The 21,154-nt window shown below is 58.3% G+C and overlaps 3 protein-coding genes across 7 annotated transcripts in view; all 3 read right to left on the bottom strand.

The window, feature by feature from the left end:
• The window catches only part of SLC43A2 (solute carrier family 43 member 2), a 38,052-nt gene extending 34,957 nt beyond the window's left edge, over positions 1 to 3,095 (bottom strand). Inside the window, exons 1-2 of one of the 4 annotated variants that reach the window (XM_041001637.1) lie at positions 3,009 to 3,095; positions 2,024 to 2,232 (exon numbers count right to left, since the gene is read on the bottom strand). In XM_041001637.1, coding sequence (XP_040857571.1) covers positions 2,024 to 2,183 — 160 coding nt within the window. In that variant the 5' untranslated portion in view covers positions 2,184 to 2,232; positions 3,009 to 3,095. The other 3 variants (XM_041001638.1, XM_041001636.1, XM_041001639.1) reach the window with 3 other exon arrangements.
• A 5,120-nt stretch (positions 3,096 to 8,215) lies between these two features.
• SCARF1 (scavenger receptor class F member 1) lies at positions 8,216 to 17,087 on the bottom strand. Of its 2 annotated transcripts, none has more exons than XM_041000405.1 (11): positions 16,984 to 17,087; positions 16,643 to 16,701; positions 16,307 to 16,408; positions 15,141 to 15,666; positions 14,010 to 14,228; positions 13,601 to 13,729; positions 12,928 to 13,031; positions 12,413 to 12,533; positions 11,233 to 11,354; positions 11,007 to 11,159; positions 8,216 to 10,132 (listed from the first exon to the last, which is right to left on the bottom strand). In XM_041000405.1, the coding sequence occupies exons 1-11, from the start codon at positions 17,082 to 17,084 to the stop codon at positions 9,318 to 9,320; spliced, it is 2,451 nt and encodes an 816-aa protein (XP_040856339.1). In that variant the 5' UTR covers positions 17,085 to 17,087; the 3' UTR covers positions 8,216 to 9,317. The 2 variants fall into 2 exon arrangements, with proteins under 2 accessions (XP_040856339.1, XP_040856338.1); XM_041000404.1 differs by having other exon boundaries at positions 8,216 to 10,135; positions 11,010 to 11,159.
• Positions 17,088 to 17,513: 426 nt separating this feature from the next.
• LOC121170515 (Rab interacting lysosomal protein) lies at positions 17,514 to 20,945 on the bottom strand. Its single transcript, XM_041001816.1, has 8 exons — positions 20,574 to 20,945; positions 20,404 to 20,497; positions 20,229 to 20,335; positions 19,928 to 20,143; positions 19,544 to 19,689; positions 19,191 to 19,313; positions 18,113 to 18,196; positions 17,514 to 17,921 (listed from the first exon to the last, which is right to left on the bottom strand). The coding sequence occupies exons 1-8, from the start codon at positions 20,799 to 20,801 to the stop codon at positions 17,795 to 17,797; spliced, it is 1,125 nt and encodes a 374-aa protein (XP_040857750.1). The 5' UTR covers positions 20,802 to 20,945; the 3' UTR covers positions 17,514 to 17,794.
• Between the last annotated feature and the right edge of the window lie 209 nt (positions 20,946 to 21,154).

Genomic DNA, 21,154 nt, shown 5'->3' with positions numbered 1-21,154 from the left:
ACCCCAGAGTTGTGGACCCCAGCTTTCCTCCTGCTCCTCCATAGGTGCACCCCAACACTGGGGTAGTGGCTGCATTCTGGCTAGAATCCCAAGAAAGAGAACCTTTCAATAGGTTCACAGGAATGTTCTTTATGGAACAAACTGAACAAACCCAAGCAACTGTCCAGAAAGCCGGCAAGAGCTCTGAGATCTGCGTCTCAATCGGCCGCCGCATCCCTGCGGTGAGTGTAGTCCAGTGCATAGCCTAGCTGCCTCGCTGCAGTTCCGCCATCCCCCAGCCCCTCGCTCCCAGGTAGGGGAGTCCGGGCCCAAAGACACAACAGGTTCCAGGTACTCCACGAAGCAGGGAGATAAGTTGTGTGGACTCAGCAGCCTTCCCAGGGAGGCTGGCTCAGCATCTTTACCTGATAGAATCAGGAAAACCAAAAGGAGAGGCGGGAACAGGAGCAGCGTGGGATAAGGAGTTGATGATCAACCCTCACTTGCTGACCCTTCACCTTCACTCTGGCGTTCCCAAGTGATCTGTGTGGGGCTCGAACACCGCGTGGGCACCGCACGCACGCACGCACGTGGGCACCATCATGACCCCTCCCCCCTCTTACAAGCAGAAAGCCAAGCTGGCACTAGGCAGGGCGTGACCACTGCTGCTTAAGTTAAGCCAGTGGATTCTGAGGGGAAAACATCACCTAGAACCTGACCTTCTCAACTCCATCCTGAGTCAAAATAAAATGAAATAAAATAAAATAAAATCTGGCCACTGCAGCCGTCAGGTCTGGACGGGCTCCTGGAGGCTTCTAGCTGCTAATTGGGGGTGGGGGGCGGTTGTGCTGTTTGTGGAGCTCTGCACAGACTAAGAGGGACAAGTAAACACTCAACCTGTTCCCTCTGAGAGTCATTAATCTCCGAACATCTCCAGAGCAAAACAGAAAGCTGGTTTGGGGGCCAAGGTCTGCCTCTCCCATCTCCCAGGGTTTCTTGCTGATGTGGGGGAAGGCCTGCCAAGAACCCTTGGGCTATTAGGAAATGCTTTTCAGTGGTTAAAGGCTAAAGGTTGGTTATAAAGGACTGCCATGCTGCCCTCTCTGATGGCTCCCCATTCCTCCCCCCAGCCTTTCCCTCCAGGCCTGCCCTGGGGACTCCCCCCACCCGACCCCACCCCTCTGAGACCTCCTGGGCACCTGGCAAGAAGATGGACACAGGGAGAAATTGGCTGCGCAGGCCCACCACCTGCTCTGCTGGCAAGACAGAAAGAAAATACAAGCACCCAGCAGCTCAGGGTGGGCAGCCAAGTGTGAGGAGGGTGATCAGGCAACCACTGTGAGGACAGGGAGAGGCCCCCAGGAAGGCATTGGCTAAGAAGGGGGAGAAGCGGTCCGCTGGTTTGGTCCTGCTGGTGGGTGCACAGGGTGGGGACTGGGCATGAGCAGCATCCTGAGCCTGCCTCCAGCAACACCTGCCAAGGACACACCTAACACCGCGGGCCCCCTTCCCCGCAGCGGGGCCTGAGGACCCCCGAGATGCTGTGAGAGGAAACAGCCTTTGGAGACTCACAAAAGCAGCAAACACAGACAAGCCGTGCATCCGGCAAGCCCGCAGCAGGCTCCACGCCCACCCATCCGACCCCTCCGCTGTCCCCCGCTTCAAAGATTCTAGCATCTAGAGGCACCACCCGCTTAGGATGGCGGCCACCCGCTTCCTGTTTGTTGCACCCTAGCTCCTGACTCAGGGTTCCTCTTTCTCACAGTCACCCAGCAACGTGTTTACTGCAAGGCTCTGGAGGAAACGAGGCCGCTCGGCTGCAGGGGCGGCGGGAGGAGCACCTGCACGTGCAGAGGGGGTCTTAGTCCCTGCACCGGGCCCAGCAGGGCGGTCCTGGGCGAAGGCAGAGCTCCAGTGCCGGCAGCCGTTTCTGTATTCACCCAGCAGGGCTGGCACGATATTCTCGGCTCGGTATCGGCCACCATCCCACCCTCCACCCCCATCCTGTCCCAAGTGCCCGTCAGCCCCGAGGAGCCCACCTCACCTGGCTCGGTACACAGGTAGGAGTAGAAGCCTTCAGACTTGAGCATGATGAGCAGCGACCCCCAGCCCAGGAGGACTGCCGAGAAGAGGAGGTTTTCCACCACGGCGGTGCAGGCCATCCACCAGCGGCGCTGATGGGCAGTGGCCAGGGTGGGCGCCATGGTGTGGCGTGGCGCGGCCGCCTGCCTCCAGCTCCGGCTCCGCAGCCACCTGCTCGCAGAGCTCAGCGTCAGCGCCGCCCTGCACAGCCCACGCGGCCGTGCGGGAGGAGCACGCTGCAACCTGCAGCCCTGCAGGGCACCCGGGGCCTTTGGCCCCTCTTCCCGATCGCTCCAGGCCGCGCTGCCCAGCGCCGCCTAGCCTGCACCGCCCTGGCCTGGCACGGAGCCTTCTGTCCCTGCTCACACCCAGGGACACTGAGGCATGGGAACTGGAAGGGGCGAATGCATGCTCTCGGGGACCCTGTTCCTACTTCCCCGGGAGCACTGACATCTCTGGAAGGGGCCAGAAGGAAAGGTGGCCGGAGGTCCGGCCACCTGGGCAGGGGCCTACCTGGGGGGCGGCCACTCTCAGGGACCCCGACAGCCACTCCCGCCCGCCCGCGCGCAGGACCCTTCCTCAGAGCTGGTTCCTTCAACCACAGAATCAGCGCCCGGAGAACCGGGATAGCCCGCCCACGGCCCGCTCATTGGCCCAACGGCACAGGAACTGTCTGGCCATTGGCTGCTGCCTAGGTCGCTAGGCGCTGCGGCCACGCGAAGCCCGCATGTGTGAGGCGAAGCCGGTTCAAACCGGCGGCGCGAGCCAGCCGCGACACCCGCGGGCCCCGCCGGTTACCTCAGCAATTAGCCCGTGTCCCGGGAGGCCGGCGGCCAGCCCTCCAGCCCCCTCTGCCTTCCTCGGCCCGGGCTCGGTCCCTTCCTGGTGAGCCGTCCTCCCGCGGCCCGGCAGCCCCGCGCCCTCGCTGCCCGGGTCTCCCGGCTCACCCGGCGGCTCCTCCCGGGCTGTCACGGGCCCGCCCGTCGGCTTTTCTGCCCTCTTTTATTCCAGCCCTTTTATTCCGACCCCAAGATGAAAACACTGCCGCCCGCTGATTGGCTGGGCGCGGGCTGGAAACAGGCGCCGACCAATCAGCAGCCCCCCGCCCGCCCCGCGGAGAGCAGAAGCCGGTTCCGGCCGGACTGGGAGACAAACAAGGGAGCTGGGGGGGCCGGGGCGGCTGCGGCCGGGCCTCGGGTTCTGTGGGGTAGAGGGGCCGCGCTGAGCCGGGCCGGGGGCTCCGGGGGCTCCGGGAGCTTCGCACCCGGCGTGCCGACCATCCCCACAGCCGCCCCCGAGTCCCGCCGAATCCTGCTCCTTGGGCACGGCGCCTGGATGCTCCGGCTCGGTCCTTTATCGAGGTCCTTCCATTGCGGCTGCATCGCGGTTCGTGTTTGGGTCCCTGGCCCTCCGGCTCCCGGCGCCGATGCCCACTGCGGGGGACCTTCTGCCCAACCCCTGGCAGGTGTCCCTTGGAAGTCTGGAGCGGTCCCTTCCAGGACGGCGTCTCCTTCGTGCTCCCTGCCGGCGCCGGCCGTCCCCTGCCCACTGCCCCGCGGTGAGGGGCACCCTATGTTCCCCCGAGCCCGGCGTCTGGGGGCAGCGCGGGACGTGCCGGTGTGGTGACGAGCCAGCCGAGCTGCAGTCGCCAGGGGCACGGGATGAGCCCTGACTCCTGGTTGGAGGATCCCAGCCGACCTCCCAAGACCCTGAGTCGGCCACCTCCTTCAGCTGCTGGACCGAGTCCTCCAGGCCGAGGGCGCCCTCTGCCGCCGTGAACCCCCTGTAAGGCCGGCCTCTCCCGGACGGGACCTAACCCCCCCTTGCACAGCTACACCTGCCACAGCTGCAAGCCTTTCCCTCTCCTCCTTGAGGTAGCTGCACGCCTCAACAATATTCTCTACGAGCATCATGCCTACTTTATCCCTGGAAACTGGTTTCCTTGTTCTCTCAGCACCACTGTGTGGGCAAAGTCCTGTATGAAGTTTTGTCTTTCCAACAGTTCCTTCTTTGAGCACCTGCTGTGGTCCTCCTTCCCCCACCTCCATCAGCCCTATTTCCTAAACACTATCTAATCTGTGCAGCTCTGTCCCTAAGGCTGGGACCAGGCATCCCCACCTGATCCCAGGGAGCTGTGGGCAATTCTAATCTGACCTTAGTACAAGTGACCTCTGCAAAAATGCTTCTGGAACTCTTGACCACGTGCTGCAAAAATAAAATCCAAGTTCCCCAGGCTACAGAAGCTCATCCTCTCACCCTCTTCCTTCCCATCCCCAGATGGGCCAGTCACAGGATTGTGGGTGCTCCCTGCACCTGCTGTGCTCTGGTCCCAACATAGCCCTTTCTTTTTTTCTTTTTTAATTTTTGCTGATGTTTATGTAGTTGAGAAGGATGCATGCCCATGTAGGCCACTGATTAGGTGGGAAGGGTCAAGAATTGGAAGAAAATGGATGAGACCGTTGACTCCAAGTTCCTTTTTCTTCTTCCTTTATCTGGGGGAAGTGGGGAGAGAAGGGAATAAGCTGCACTCAGCATCCCAACCACTAAAGCACCCAGGGATGAGGGACAGCCACCTGATGTCATCCCAGGCCCCCGATGGTGAGCATGCTCCAAGGATTCTGCTCCAGTGGTTTCGATAGTTCTGTTGATTGTGTTATTCCAAGAATGAGGAAATCCTTCCAAAGTCCATTGGCTGACATAGTCCACCTTAGAGTCTCCATTGCAGATATTTGTTATCAACACTTGGCTGGGGTGCTTGTCCAGTTTGTTCTGCCTTCCATCCTTTGCTTTGGTACTAGATGTCCTCTGCAGGCCCCAGGGGAACTGCCGTATTCCCCACGTGCATCTGGTCATGCTGTTCACTGCTCTGTCTTAGCTACCGAGGAGGCCCGGTTCTGACTCATGCACTTCACAGTCAGATCACAGATCCTGTGATCCTCACCATGGTTCTAGAGCTCTGAATCCAGCAGTTCAAAACCAAAGAAACCTCGTCTGAGGTGACCCCAGACCCAACTCATCTGTGCTAGCAAGTCCAACTCAGTCTGTCACCCATATCAGCCTGCATACACAAGATGGTTACAGTTGCTGAGTCAGTTCTGTCCCCACCCCCATCTCTTACATAAACCAGTGGATGGTGTGGCCCAGCCCAACCCTGCCTATCACACACTCGGCTCTCACATACACCAGGGGGAATTACAGTCCAATCGGAGTGACCCCCAATAACCCCTGCCAGGCCTGCCTCCTTCCCTGGTTCCTGTGCATGGCAGTGAATGCAGCATATTTGTCTGGTCTGTTCCGCATCCCACTATCGCACTCAGTTTTTAAACACACCAATGGCTGCTGCAGCCTAGCGCAGCCCAACCAACCCCACTGTCCAGCCCACACTTATGTTGACGGGTACATCTGCCTGTCCAGCCAGGTCCACCCGCAGTCCTGGGTCTTATGCTCACTGGTGGGAGCATCAGAGGCCTGTTCCCAGTCCTAGATCTTGCACTTTTCAAGTGGCTCTGTAATCTAGACTGACAGGACCTGCTAGCTGATGCTGCGGCAAAGCCCAACTAGCCTGTGCTTCAGCTCATGCATGTACCAGTGGATATAGTCAACCCAGTGTGGCATAGCTGTTTCTTAAGCAGCACCTTCTTTGAGAATCTTCCTTAAGCATGCCCCCAAAATACCCTCATGCCCTTGCACTGTTTTCATTGTTCTGTAACTACCTGTTCATTTGTTGTCTTCCCTTGCCCCACTTCCTATGAACATAATGGGGCGGGGGGGGGGGAGGTGGATAGGAGCTGTGTCTGGACTTTGCACAGACGTCAGCACCAACCATCAAGGTGAGTTTGTGGAAGGAAAACATGGGCAGGTGAAAAAGATCACAGAGTTCAAAGCTGGGAGAAAGTCTTACCTGGATTGAGCTTCCACCGGCCACCCTTTGTGTCACGTCATCCCCACAAGGACCCCAGGAGATGTGCCTTATCCCTGGACTTTCAGTAACTTTTTCCAAGTCACCAATCAACAAAGTGGAACTGAGAGTGTATCCCAGGTCTGTCTGAAGGAAGAAGTGTTTTTCATTCATTGTGTTCGTTATTCCTCAGAGTGTCAATGCCCTATACCAGCCCTGTTGAAATCATGAGACGCTGAGGAGCTGCAGAAGGAAGTGGGATTGTTTCATTGATCTTAAGGTAGAGAAGACCGTCGTACAAGCAGCACCTGGCACACACAGGTCATGGAAGACACAGACCATCTAAACCAGGACGTTAACCTTCCATAGAACAAAAGATCAGAATGCGCCAAGAATTAATATCCTTGATGTGAACAAGATGAACATCTGCATGGCGAATTGGATATTACTGGATACTCCATAGGAAAAATACAAATTGCTACTAAAGCTATGAAAAGGAGGGGAGGGTTTAGACAACCACAAACCCATGGGAGTTCCACTGCTTTGTGTTCCAATCGGCTTCCTGTGAATGCACCCAGGTGCTTGGGTCCCTGCCATGCGTGTAAGAGACCTGGAGGGAATTCCAGGCTCCTGACTTAGGTCTGACCCAGCCCTGCCTGTGGAGAAAAAGTAGTGTATTGAAGATCTTCCCCTCTTATAGATGAAAAAAAAAAAAAGACTTAAAAGTTAGAAGAAAAAAAAAACCACCGTAACACAATCATAAATTAAAATTGCCATTTTGTTGAAATTTTTGATATGTAATAAAATTTGGATTTTACTTAGATTTTTTGATCTTTTAAAAAAGTACTTTTATTTTTCCAAAGATTTTAACTTAAAAAAATACTTTTTAGAGCCTGGTGCGCCGTGGCCTAGTGGCTAAAGTCCTTGGCTTGTACGCGCTTGGATCCCATATGGGCACTGGTTCTAATCCCAGCAGTTCCACTTCCCATCCAGCTCCCTGCTTGTGGCCTGGGAAAGCAATCGAGGATGGCCCAAAGCCTTGGGACCCTGCACCCATATAGGAGACCTGGAAGAAGCTCCTGGTTCCTGGCTTCGAATTGGTGCAGCACCGGCCATTACAGTCACTTGGGGAGTGAATCATCAGATGGAAGATCTTCCTCTCTGTCTCTTCTCCTCTCTGTATATCTGACTTTGCGATAAAAATAAATCTTAAAAAATACCTTTTAATTTGAAAAGGCAGAGTGATGAAGAGTCAGTTACCTTAAGTAGGCACAGAGGATCAGATGTGAGGCAGCCTAGACTCAAACCAGCAGACCAGGACAGGGTGCAGGAATAACTCTGGCTCATACATGCACCAGTGGATACCTGGCTCTCATCCTAACCCAGCTTACAAGCAAGCCAACAGGTGTTGTAACCCTGCCCAACCTGGTCTTCCCCAAGTCCCAGCTCTTATGCTCACCAACTAGAACAGTGGCCCAGCAGGGGACTCCCTGCTCAGGTTTTGCCCCCCGCCCTGGGGGGTCTCATGTGTGCTGGTGGGTGCTGCAACCCAGTCTGGCAATGTCTCATCTCAGCTCGACTCTCACCGACAGCAGGTGCTGCAGCCTGGTTTGACCCAGCCTGCCCTCAGTTCTAGCTCCTGCTGGTGGGTGCTGCAGCTGAGCCCAGCCTGGACTGCCCCCCAGTCCCAGCCTTAATGTGAATTGGTTGACCTTGAGGCCCAATCCAGCCTATCCTATCCTGCACCCCTCCTGCTTCTCATAACTGCCAGTATGCCAGCAGGTACTGTAACCTGGCCTGGTCTGGGCTACTCCCAGCCTTGGTTATTGTGCTCACCAGCAGGAACTGCATCCTGGAGGAGTTCCCCAAACTCCTCTGTAAGGCCACCTCCCAAACGCAGACCTTGTGCTCACTGGTGGGTACTTGGCCCACCTCCTGTCCCGACATTCACTGTTAGGTACAACACAGAGCCAGGTGCTCCAACACAGGGACATTGGAATACACAGGTGTTCCAAGTGGTACTCTAACCTCTACACCAAACACCCACTCTGAGATGCTGTCTTTAACCTATCAGATTAGGTGTGGGCAAATGGATAGCCCCATAACTGGTGAAACACACAACTGTTTTTGGAAACATTGGAAGTACAGAAATGTCTACTGTTCTTACCCCCAACAGCTTAACAATTTCATTCCTAAGAATCTATTCTTTAGGGGGAAAAAATCACCTCATAAGTACAACAAGAACCACAGACCAAGTCCTACATCACTGTTTATTATATCAAACCATTAGAAATAACCCAGTTGTCCATGGGCAGGAAGACAGCTGAAATCACCTGTGTTATTCCACAAGATGAAGTCCCAAGTGGTTCATTGTTATACCAAGAGGTCGCATTGGGTGAGTATTTGCTACATCGAAAGCTCTCCAGGATATTAAGAACAAAGGCACAGCCTAGGGATGTATCGTGCTGGTTTGAAGCATCAACTCGTAGCTGCCCAGATCCAGGCTCCAGGGACCCAGTTGGTTGACATGATGACATGATGTTGGAGTCGAACCCACAGCCAACACCACGCACTCGCTCAGCCTTGCTCTGGCCCCCAAGCGGCCCATGGGGGGGGGGTGTCCCAAGCGGCCCATCAGGGAGGATGGTCCCAGCTTCACTTTCTTCAGCTCTGTCATGTTAGCATTTTTCATTTTTAACAAAGAAAGTTGCTTTCTTATACTTTGTTTTTAAAATTTCAATCTAGTGAGAAAAGTTTAAAAGAATGCTCACTAGGGAAATTTGCTAACTGTAGCAAAGCTCAAGAAAATAAATAACACCCCAATCTCTCCTAACAGAGAAAAGTGGGATTTCATGCCTTTAGGCTGTCCCTCAAATCGTTTTTATGAGTGTACATACTTTTTAAGTTCACAAAACCATCATGAAGTCTAACAAAACAGTAACATTCTAACGATGTATCCTAAGAACTAAGAAAACAGGGTTAACCACAAGGCATGCACCCGCTCCCCTACTAATTACTGTTCCCACTCAGTAGCCCAGTCTTTTTGCATGAAATCCTTAGATTGTTTCCCATTAAAAAAAAAATGCTTCGTAGATGAAGGAAAACACAATCCTTTGGGGGCAGACAGAGTGTAAGAGCCACCAGGGCCCAGGTTGTCCCCTCCCTGTTTGCCGAGCCCGTCCTGCGAGGCCTCTGCCTGGCCACAGCCAGCTGGCCCCTCGCCTCAGCCTGGCCCAGGGCACTGGCTCTGGCTGGCCTGACCGTTGGGTTCTTTTTCATCACAAAGCACAGTCTGTGCATGGGTGGGCCTGGTGCCCCCTGCCACACCCAGTCTTCCCACTCCCCTGGGTGAAGATGCTCAGAGCCCCAGCGGCACAGCCATGGGTACAACATTCTCATATGGAGACTCCCCCTGCTCAACCTCTGCAGCCTGCTTCAGGGGATCCTGCTCTGGGGGCCCAGCCCCAGGGGCCTCTTGGGCCCTCCCTGAACTCTCAATGCCATCACCCAGCCCTCTAACCGCTTCCTCTGGCCTGATGCCTGCAGACTCTGTGGCCCCAGTGTGCTCAGTACTGGGGCCTGGTGCAGGGCTGCCCTTGTTTCGACTCAGGGCCCGACGTGGAGGCTTAGGGATGGCACTCTTCACCTTGGGCTCTGCCTGGCCTTTCTGGAAACTACCAAAACGGCGGAGGACAGACCGGACAGGGCTTTCTGGTCCGCGGGGTGTCCCTGCCAGCATGTAGATGGTGGTCACGGAGCCCGAGTTCTCCTGGATGTTGCCCTCAATAGCTTCCACACGTTCAGCCACTGTCCGGCCACCAAGTGGGGGGCGACGGCGGCTGGTGGCCGGGTCTCTAGCACTGGCGGCAGTGGAAGGGGCCTCGCCTGCTTCTGCTGGCCCTGAAACTGGGGACTCCTCTGCCTCCTGACCTTCAAGACCAGGCTGGGCACCCCGGGACAGCCTCTTGGGCTTTCGAAGTGGGCTGGGGAGCTCCCCTGAGCTTTGGCGACTCTGAGATGTAAACTTGGTGCCCTCAGCAAAGGAGACCGATGGCCGCTTGGCTCGTGCCAGGCTGGAGGTGCGCGGAATGGGAAATGGCGTGGAGGCATCCTCAGGGGGAGGGAAGGTGCTGCCGGCCAGCTCTGATGAGTCCAGTTGGGTCCCTGGGACCACTGCTGGCAGAGGAGACACAACAATCTGGCTGGAGCTGGGACAGCCACCCCAACTCACCCTACCTGCAGTTCAACAAAACTGGGTGAGGATGAGAGTGAGGAGGGAAGCAAGGCAGAGGGAAGGAGAGATGGTCCAGGGCATGTTGCTGCCTCTGTCCTCCCTACGCTGAACATCTGCCACGCTCTAACCACAGCACTCTCAATGGCATACTACCATGCCCATCTCTGAAACACTACCCTGTACTGATAGGACCAGACGCAACCCTGATATGCCCAGCCCAGCCATTCTCCCTGACTTGGCTGGAGGACCAGCCCGTGGTTCTCCATTGATCCATTGGATGTCCCCCATTGACCCAGGTGTCACTTGTCCCCACCACCCCACCTGGCTGCCTCTCACACCAGAAGCCTGGGGAGGACAGGGACCTGGCTATTATGTGCTGCCAGCTGTGCCTGGCACAGAATGAGCACTCAAGGAAAATGTGCTAAGGGATGGGGCTGGCGCAGTGGCATAGAAGATGAAGCCTCCATCTGTAACACAGGCATCCCACATGGGCACCAGTTCAAGTCCTGGCTGCTCTGCTTCTGATCCAGCTCTCTGATAATGGCCTGGAAAAGCAGCATAGGATGGCCCCCAAGTCCTTGGGCCTCTGGACCCATGTGGGAGACCTGGAAGAGGTTCCTAGTTTTGGACCGGCCTAGCTCTAGCCATTGTGGCCATTTGGGGAGAGAGCCAGCGAGTAGAAGATCCCTCTCTGTCTCTCTCTCCTGTAACTGTGCCTTTTAAATAAATAAATCTTTAATTTTTTTTTTTTTTTTGCTAAAGGAACAGAAGACATTTTGAGGGGGGACAGGGACAAGTGGGCTATTGAGGGGCTACCTTCTTGTGGAGGCACGCAGTAGGCAGGACCCTCTTCCTCTTCCCCAGCGGACTCAGGATCAGAAGAAAAGGAGTCATCGGAGACCCAGCCAGTAGAGGGCGGCTCGATGAAGCTGTGGTTGAAGGGGATCTCCGGGTCGTGGTGCGAGACTGTGGGGGCAGCAGGTCAGGCTCTCCCTCCCCACCCAGACCCCCTCTGCCCACCCGGGTTGGGTCCACTCACCAGTCACCCAGGGCAGCTTGTGACTGCTGAGGGAGCCACAAGGCAGCAGGGCTCCCAGGCTGGCCAGGGCCCCCCAGGCCTGCAGCTTCATCCTGGACAACAGCGCTCCGTCACCCACTGGCCTGAGGGGGCAGGATGGAAGACCTGTGTCACCCTGGCAGAGTGCAACAGGGCAGCCTCACCCGTGACTATAGAATGAAACCCCAACCACAGAGCATCAGGCATGAGTACAGACGGCCATATGCAAAGTGGCTCTCAACCAGGCTTTGGCTCAGACCAGGCCTTGGCTGCCTCAGCTGCAAAGGGGGCAGCAGCCCTACCCACCAGAGCTTCCGCTGGGAGCCTGTTCAATGCCAGACAGCTTTCTGGTCACCATCACACTGAGCCCCACCTCACCCAGGGAGAAACACCTCCTCCTGGAAGCCTACTCTTGTTCCAGCTGCAAGTGAACGCTCTATTCCTTGCTGTTCTTCTGATAGCCACATGGGTCCTGGGAGGAGCCATTCTCCCACCCCAGAACTCTAGACCCCAGAGAAGCAGCGACTGCCTCATCCGTGGGTGCCCCACAAACTAAGTGGCTGAGGTGACATGAGAGCGTGCGACAAAGAGCATAGAATACCCACTGGGGCCAACGCTGTGACATAGCAGGTAATGCTGCCACCTGCAGTACTAGTGCCCTACATGGATCCTGGCAGCCCCACTTCTGATCCAGCTCCCTGCTAGTACACATGGGAAAGCGACAAAGGATGGGCCAAGTGCTTGGGCCTCCCCCCACCCCAGGAGACTGGAAAGAAGCTCCTGGCTCCTGGCTTTGGCCTGGTCCAGCTCCAGTGATTGTGGCCATTTGGGGAGTGTCTGCCAGCAGACAGAAGATCTCTGTATGTGTCTATGTAACTCTTTCAAATAAATAAATGAGTCTTAAAAAAAAGGGGGGGAATCCTCGCACCCCACGAGCAGGTGTTCTAAATCTCTGCCTGTTCTGCCTCAGAGGGGCTGAGAGGTGTGAAGAGGTTTGTCAGGGAACAGAACGGCTCTGGCCAGGAAGAATGATGTGCCGTGCCACACCACCTGGGGGACTGGGTGTTTTAATCCACTTGAAAGGCAGAGAGGTACACACAGAGAGAGTGGAGTGATCTGACTGGCCTGAGTCGGGGTTGGGGAGTGGCAGGCCGGTCCTCACCTGTCCTTGGGGTCCAGCCGGGCAGCCCAGCAGCAGCAGGCGCAGCAGGCAAGGCCCAGGAGCAGCAGCAGCAGGGGCACGAGGATGCCCGCCAGCAGGGCTGCCTCCTGACTGTGCGAGCCTAGGGGAGCCAAGGGATCAAGGTCAGGGCCTGCCTAGTTCTGACATGGCCTGTGTTCAGTTCTGGGCAACCTCCTCCCTGGGCTTTATCCTGCGTGTGTGTGTCACCTCTGTCCTCCTGGTACCCTCTCAGCTGTTCCTCCCCTCCTGCTGGGGCAGGGTCCCCTCCACAAGCTCTTACACCCCATTCTCATGTCACACCACCAGGAACCAGCCCTGTCTGTTTTCTGGCTCCAGCCCAATTTCTTAGGGGCAAGAAGCTCTGTCATATCTTTAGGGGATCCAAGACATGTAGGGAGAAGTCAGGCATGGGGGACACCTCTGAAGGGGGCCCGATCTCCCCAGCAAGGGACAGCTCCTGGTGCAGCCATGCCCTCACCTGCCCTCTACCTTACCTGGCTGGCAGGCCCCAGACACAGGGTGGCAGGGTCCTTCTGGGCATTCACAGGGAAGAGAACAGTTGTGTCCGTGGAAGCCCGATGGGCAGGACTCGTTGCAGCTGCAGGAGAACAGGGAGGCAGGCTGAAGGCTGGAGCCGGGTAGAGAGGAGAGGGTGGGGCCATGCTGTCCCTAGATGACCCCTAAGGAGACCCCTCCATCTTCAGAGCCACATTGTGAGAACTTTCAGTCCCTATGCCCATGTGCCAAGAGGACACCCATTGCCCAGCTGGGACTGGCCTGTGATCAACCCTGGTGGCAGGTGCGCCACTGCCTGCCTGCCTAATGGGAGCCTGGTGAGATGCCAGTGGTACCCCAGGTGATGCCTGCAGGGCCTTGAGGGCTAGGGCAGGCCCCTTCCCTCTGACACTATCTGCTATCCAGGAAACCCTATAAGAGACACTGGTGACATTACCCACTCCCCCATCCCCCAGACCTCAGAGCAGATAGTGGGTTTGAAGTCCCTTCTTTCACTAGCTCCTCCTATCCAGAGTGCCCACACAGCAGGAACACTGTCACTGGGGGGCACTGGGGAGGTGAGGTGGCACAGGAAGGGGAGTTTAGATGATGTATGGCATAGTAGCCTGACCTAGGCTCTGGGTACTCTGTTCCCTAAGCCCCAGGCCTCACCTGAGACCCCAGTAGCCAGCATTGCAGACACAGTCCCCTGTTACAGCATCACAGGTTCCCTGGACACAGGGAGGACAGGCAGAACTGCAGCCCTCCCCAAAGGTGCCAGTTGGGCAGGGCTTGTCACACCTGGCAGGGAAGGGAAGCGAGACTCACTCAGATGGGAGGGCACGGTGGCCAGGCTCCCTCTGGGAAGTGACCAAGGAGTCACTCTTCCCCAGTGACATGCAGGTGCAAACAGAGTCTTGAACCTGTGGTCAAAGCCAATCGGCAAAAGACCGTGTGCTCTGGAGGGGAGGAAGGCAGGACTCCAGGCACAGGAGCTGGGAGGGAATCTCCCACATCCAGCGAGTGACTGCAGGTGGGGTGTACTCACACACCTCCCCCCAAACTGAGGCAACCCTCTTACCTGGGCCCCGCCCAGCCAGGGTCACAGTGTTGGCAGTGGCCACTGTCTGGCTGACAGGCCTCCCCAAGCCGGCAGTGGGGACACTGCTGCCTACAGCCCTCGCCAAAGGTGCCAGGTGGGCAGGGCTGGTGGCACCGAGTCCCGTTCCAGCCAGGTTCGCACGACTCACAGTCTCCCGTGTCTGGAGAGCAGGGCTCCTTCTGCTTGCAGTGGCCGCAGCTATGAAGAGAGGGTGGTCACAGGAGCGCTGTGGGGGGATGGCCCCAGCGGGCACTGCCCACCGAGGTCTCCAGGACCCTGGAAGGGATGTGGGGTCCACGGGCCCCGTCTCCCCTGGTCCCAGGACGAGGAGCTCAGGGTCTCATCCCTCTCCCGCAGGCCCCTCCCCCGGGACAGCCTCGCTGGGTCTCTGCCCTGCATTCCTTCCACCCAGCTCCGATCCACCCCCCACCTTTTACCCTCCCCTACACACCAGGCATGAATAGAACCTGGCTGTGCATCTTCTACCCCAGAACATGAAAATGTATAAGAACAGGATAACTGTGTGATTCTACCACTATGACTCAAGTTTATCTTAATTTCTCCCTGTGTCTGAACAGAGACTAGAAGCTTCCTCCCGCAGACACTGATTATACAGCGTTATAAACCTAATCAGCCCCATTAGCGGGGTCTACAAGACAATGCAGCTAACCCTGACTACACCTTCTTCTTCTTATTATTATTTTTTTAAGTAAAGAGCATTATGCCGTGTGTACAACTAGCTCCAAGCAACCATGGCTTCTGCACTTGTTGTTTTAGCCAAGCTCGAATGGAAAACAGTGGGGGAACTGAATCTGTACCAAGCTGTGCAGGAGCTGTTTTCCAGTCACTGTCTTAACGGGACCTTGCCTCCCCCTGGGCACGTGTCTCCTCCCCTGCCTGGCTTACTAGTGCGGGGCTGCTGTTGTTCTGAGTAAACAGACCGAGGCGCCCGAAGTGTTTTTTTTTCCCTCCCTGCCTTGTGCAGTCTTGGTGCACGGCATTCTCTTTCGGTGTTTTTCCCTCCCCACCATCTCATTCCCCCTCAACCTGCTTCTCCCTCACCCCATTCCTTCGCCCACGCACCTTCCCCAGGCACCCATTCCCGCTTACCTGTTACGACACTGCAGGCCATAGCTGCCGGCGGGACAGAGCAGCTCACAGCGCGTGCCTCGGAAGCCGGGTGGGCAGGTGCACTGGCCCGAGGTGGCGCTGCAGTGGCCGCGCAGGCACTCGCATCGCTGCCGGCACTCGGGACCCCACCAGCCCGGCCGGCAGGTGCAGCGGCCGGTGTCCTGCACGCAGGGCGAGCCGTGACAGGAGCAGCGGAAGCTGCAGCGGCGACCCCACCAGCCCGGCTCACACAGACAGAGGCCATTAGCCTGCTCACAGCGCGCTGCTGCCGGGTTGCACTGGCATGGTCGGCCACACGTGGAGGACCACCAGCCAGGGTCGCAGCGGCACGCGCCTGTGGCGGGGTCGCAATGCCCGTGGGAGCTGCAGGTACACCGAAACTCACAGTGGGTCCCCCAGTGGTCGGGTTGGCACTGGCACTTGCCGGTGACTGGCTCACATTGGCCATGCATATGGCAGGGGCAGCTCTCACGGCAGTCGGGGCCCCAGTACTGCTTGGGGCAGCCTATGGGGTGTAAGGGATGGAAAAGTCAGGGCCCGCCCTCCAGCAGCTGGGGACAGACTGTGGGAAGGTCTGGCCTCCTGGGGCACAGTTCATTTCCTGCCCCAGTCTCTGAGCAACAAAAACCCTCCCGTGGAACCAGCCTCCCCCTTCCCATTTCTGGAAAACTCACAGAGTCCCAATCAAGTCACCCAAAAGGGACACAACTTTATCTTTTTCCCTCTTGGCTCCCAGCTGAGCTCCTCCTAAGCCCCCTAAGCCTTTACTCTGCCCTGAGGCCTGTGTGCAGCCCACCTACCCACCGAGATGGTAGAGACCACACATTCCCTCCCAACATCTCCAGTTTGGCCTGGGCCTCCCTTCTCATCCACCTGCCACCAACCAGGGGCCTCTTCCTGCCTCCGTGTGTGTAAGCAGCGGGGAGGAAACTCACTTTGTAGTCAGGGGTCACAGCTGCCTTGTCCCAGAGGGTAAAGGGCTCAGGCAGGCAGGGCTTTGGAGGTGACTCAGGACACCTCCTGGGCAGGGAGTCACTTCCTGTCTCTGAGCCTCAGTGGAATTCTCCTTAGACTCTGCCTGCTCAGCCTGCCTTCCCCCACCCCACCCGGCCCACTCCCAGCTCGGCCCCATTGCTGAGACTCACGGGAGCTGCACTGGGCCCCAAAGAATCCGGGTTTGCAGCGACACAGGCCTGGCTTCACACACACTTCGCCTTCCTTGCAGGCGTCCAGGCCCTCACAGATAGCTGAAAAACACCCCCACCCCACCGGGGTCAGGGTGACAAACACTCGCCACCAGGCAGCCCACCTCTTGTTGGCTCCCAGGGCCCTCAAGAGCCAGGGGTGCCTCAAGATGGAGCCCGCTTCCAGGGCTCAGGTGTGGAAGGCAGCACAGCAGGGCGGGGGAGAAGGGAAGGAAACATCGTCTCCAGGCTAGGGGATGAAGGGGCTGGGGACTCCCCTCCTCCTGGGCTACTCACGGATGGTGCATTCATGGTCCTTCTGCCTCCAGCCTGGGCAACACTGGAGCTCGGAGGGGCTGCAGGGCATAGAGGACTCAGCGGGAGCAACCTAGCTCCCCCAAGCAGAGCACCGTCCCTGGCCAAGATGTGGGACGTGCCTGGGCTCCCCCACCAAAGGGCAGACCCCGTGTCCCTAGTCCCTAAGCTTCCCTCTTCTTTCTCCAAGGTTTTCTGGATAACTACCCTGACTGTCTGCCACCCACCAGATGCCCTACCCGCCCCACCCCCCGCCCACCAAGCTCTTCCCTGCCTCCTTCCCCTGAAAACCGCCACCCTGCTCCTGTCCCGCGCACACCCACCTGCTGCCCACACAGACATGCTGCCCACTGGGGTCCAGCGGGGAGCCCTGGGATCCCCACAGCTGGAACACTAGCAATAGGAGCAGCAGCCTGAGCCCCATGGCGGCCAGTGGAATGGGAGGGCTCGGGTGGATCTGGTCCCCCAACCTCCCAGCAACCCCCCCCAGCTTCCTCCCAAGGCTTTTCCTGAGGAAGCCAGGCCGGCTGGGCGGGCTGCCATGAGGCACCTCCCCGGGAGGGCGGGCTGGCGGGTGCTAGGGGAAGCCCTGAGCTTTGAGCATAGAAAGAAAGGCGGAGGGGGACAATGGCTGGAGCTTCTGGGGTTGGCCTCAGCCTACAGGGGGCCAGGAGCAGCAGGTCCCTGGCTGCCAGAAAGAGGCAAAAGATGGGTGGGGGTGGAGCCATGGCTTCCCAAGCAAAGGCCCCTACCCAGGGACTGACCAAGGAGACCTGGGCAAAATCTCAGCCTGCCTCCTGCTTTCAATGCTCTGGGAAGGAGCTGACCACTGAGAGACAGACAGGGAGCCATCTCTGGGTGTTAGGGCTTTATTCCATTCGTTCAAGGCCATTTGGAAAAATCCCTGGGAGGTAGGAAGTCAGTTCTGTGTCCTATGTGGGTGGGGCAGCTGGCAGGGCGGGCCAGGTACCCGGTCACGCCCTGGTATAGGCCAGGATCAAGGGAGAGTTTGAGAAAGGGTGCAAAAGTGGAGGCCTCCTCTCACATGAAGTCACACATCTGCCCACATCTGCCCCCAGTCAGCCACCAGGCCTGCAGGACAGTAGAGGCCTGCCATCGAAGTCACGAGGTTGGTCAGGAGCTGGGAGCTGGGGGGCTCCCCCCAGGCTCCACAGCAGCTGGCTGTGGGGTCCTTCCTTCTTCAGTGCTGCTGGTCTCAGGTTTGGGAGTCTCGGCTTCACCCCGATACCATGGACTAAAGCTGGGGGAGAGCCAAGAGGTTCTTTGAGTTGGGAAGACAGTCAAGGCCCCGGGCTGGGAGCAGGGAGTGAAGAGAAGAGGCTCAGAGAGAACAGGCAGTGCAGAGGGCGAGGCGGGGGGCTACAGAAGCAGGTCAGGGAAGCCCCGGGCCCTCCCCAATGTCCCTTCCTGCCCGCCCCTCCCCCAACATACAAGCTTTGGATTCTGGACTCAGGAGAAGGGGGCCGGTCTTCCTTATTGCTGGAGAGCAGGAGCCAGGAGCCATCCTCATCATCACTGCAGACAGAGAGGCAGGGCCGCCAGGATGGGTGGGGGAGCAGTGACTACAGCCCTGTCAGAACTGCTGGGGAGGTGGGGGCCTCTTTCTTCCTTCACTGCTATTTGCTGCTGCTTTACTTGAAAGGGCAGGAGACAGAGAGAGCTCTTCCTTCCACTAATTGACTTGCAACAGGCCAAAGCTGGGAACCCAGAGCGCAGTTAATCCGGGTCTCCCACAGGGGTGGCAGGGCCCCAAATCCTTGAGCCATCAACCTGCTGCCTTAGCGGGAGGCTGGATCAGCAAGCAGAGCCAGGATGGAAGCCCAGGCTCCAAACATGGGATGTGAGAGCCCTAAACAGCCTCTTTGCTGCACCAAGTGCCTGCGACAGGCAGGATCGCCTGAGGAGGCTCAAGGCCTGCCATTCTCACGGGTCTGGACAATACTGGAGTGACAGCCTCTAAGAACAAAACAGAAAGACGAATGTGGGGCAGCTGTATGCACAGAGAAGGGTGCAGGCTGGGTGGCAGGCCTGAGGTTGGGGAGAAGCCGGTCAACCTAGCATGTACAAGATGTGGCCAAGCAGGACTGGCGTTGTGGTACAGCAAGCTAAGTCTCCACCTGTGACATAGGCATCCCGTATGGGCGCCGGTTCACATCCTGACTGCTCCACTTCCCATCCAGCTCCCTGCTTGTGACCTGGGAAAGCAGTCAAGGATGGCTCAAAGCCTTGGGACCCTGCACCTGCATGGGAGACCTGGAAGAATCTCCTGGCTCCTGGTTGGCTCAGCTCTGGGCACTGTGGCCATTCGAGGGGTGAACCAGGGTGAACAAGCTCTCTTTCTCTGTTTCTCCTTCTCTTCATAAATCTGCCTTTTAAACAAATACATACATACATGTGTGTGTATGTGAGACGAGGCTAGACGGGCTCAATGGGGCAGCCAGGTAAAGTCAGCTGCCTGCGGGAGTCAGGCCAGGTCACTGGCAGGACGGCACGAGAGGTAAGTACTTACCTACTCTCGGCTTCCTCTGGCGTTCCCAGCATCTTGGCCTTGATCTTCTTCCGCTGCTTCCTGACAGCCACCTTCATGGCGTCCAGCAGAAGCCCAGGGACTCGGTGGTCTGCGAGCAGCTCCCTGCAAATCAGGGTCAGGAACGCGGTGGGGCTGCTCACTGCGCGTCTTGGCCCGAGCCCCGTGCCTACTGTGTTCCCTTGGGGGACCCCTGAAATGCTCATTCCAGCTAGCACCCCTCTCCCAGGATGGCTGCCGATTGCTGCTCCTCCTCCCGTTTGGGTCCAGCTACCCGAGGGCAGGGGCTGCGTCCTTCGTGGTCTCCGGGTACATGTGCTCATCGGGGCCCTCACCGCTGGAAGTAGGCCAGCTCCTCCTTGAGCAGGAACACCTTGGCTTTGAGCTCATTGCGTTCCTGAAGAATCTGCTCAAGCTCCTGCCTGCTGAAGCCGCACTGTTCTGCCTCCGAGGGGTGCCCCACCTGCCGCGGGGCAGCAGCCTGTGGAAGGATCAGGGTGTCCCGGCTTTCCCACTACCCCAAGACCAGGGCCATCGTGGGATGCAAGAGGAAGAGTCTAGCAAGGAGTTAAGGGTACTGCAACAGGTGCCAGAGGAGCTCTCAGACTCAGAATGGAGTCAGTCCAGGATCACACAGCACAGCCGACCTTGTCAGGGTATCCTGAAGCGCCAGACGCCCTGAGTGCCGGCTGGCTCCTCTGGCTTCCTCCTGCACTCACCGGGCTGTCCGGGATGGCGTGCTCGGGCTCCGGCTGCGGCCCACACGTGGGCTCTCCATCGGTGTGGCCCTGGTTCTGCAGCTCTGGGGAGTCTTGGTGCTGCACCTCACGCTCCCTCTCCTGGTCCTGCGCTGCCCGAAGCTGGGTCTGCACGGCGGCCAGCTTGTGCCGCAACTCGGCGTTCACCAGCAGGAGGCGCTGCAGCTGCTCCTGCAACTGGGGGGCGGGCGGAGCGAGAGGCGGGGCTGGCGAGCTGACGTCAGCGCCGAGCCCCGCCCCGCGCCCGCCGCCCCGCCCTTACGGCCTCGGTCTCCAGGCTGCGCTGCTGCAGGTCGCGGCTGTGCGCCCGGAGCTCGTCCCGCTGCCTGTCGGTCACCTCCTTGAGCTGCCGCAGCAGCGCGCGCTCCTCTGAGGAAAGGGTGTTGCTAGCGGCGGCCCCAGCCCCCCTGCCCACCCCGGTCAGGGTCTGCACTCACCCTGGGGCCCAGAACGCAACTCCCTGCGGAGCTGCTCGTTCTCCTCCCGCAGCTGCCGCAGCTCCAGTTCGGCCTGCTGAGCTGACACCTGCAGCTGGGGAGCCCGGGGTCTCAGGGTTACGTCATTCCCCACCCGCCCATGGGGGAGGGGGAGGAGGTAAGGGACTCACCGAGTCCGGGGTGGGCCCCACGGCGGCTTTTTCGAGAAGTTCCAGCGCTCGCACTACTAGGGGCACCAGCCCGGCTGCTGCCTCCGGCCCGAAGCGGCGCGCCAGCTCCTGCAGCTCCGTGCCCAGAGCCCCGGCTAGGTGGTACACAAGCTCCGCGGCTGTCCCTGACCCCGTGGCCCCTCGGGGACCCCAGCCTTGTGCCCCTGGCACCACCTTTCTGGGCTCCATGTCCCTCAGAGGCCCAAAGGCTGCTACTATCCGCGCCAGCCCCCCCAAGCCGAGAAGAGGAAAACCACCACAGTTCTGGCTTAAGAAGCAGTTCAGGGTAGAAAGGGGCGGGTAAGAAGAAAGGGAAGTACAAACGAGGGGAAAAGGCTGGGGGAAATGGTGCCTACGGAGAGGCCTGGGCCCTGTGCCGGTTCAACCTTCAAGGTCATGGGAAACAGGACAGCCCGTTGCCAGCCAGGCGTCCAGGAGCTAAGGCCCAGGGCTCTAAGTGGTCACTCCAGTCAAGCCCTGCCCTCGGTGCCCAGTCCAAGCTCCACCCCAGCCCAAGTCATGGGGCAGATTTGGCCTCCAGG

This window comes from Ochotona curzoniae, unplaced genomic scaffold, assembly GCF_017591425.1.
Source record: "Ochotona curzoniae isolate NIBS_2020 unplaced genomic scaffold, NIBS_Ocur_1.0 scaffold_2453, whole genome shotgun sequence".
NCBI classification, from domain to species: domain Eukaryota; kingdom Metazoa; phylum Chordata; class Mammalia; order Lagomorpha; family Ochotonidae; genus Ochotona; species Ochotona curzoniae.
The sequence above is the reverse complement of the archived record's forward strand: the minus strand, read 5'-3'. Positions and strand labels throughout refer to the sequence as shown.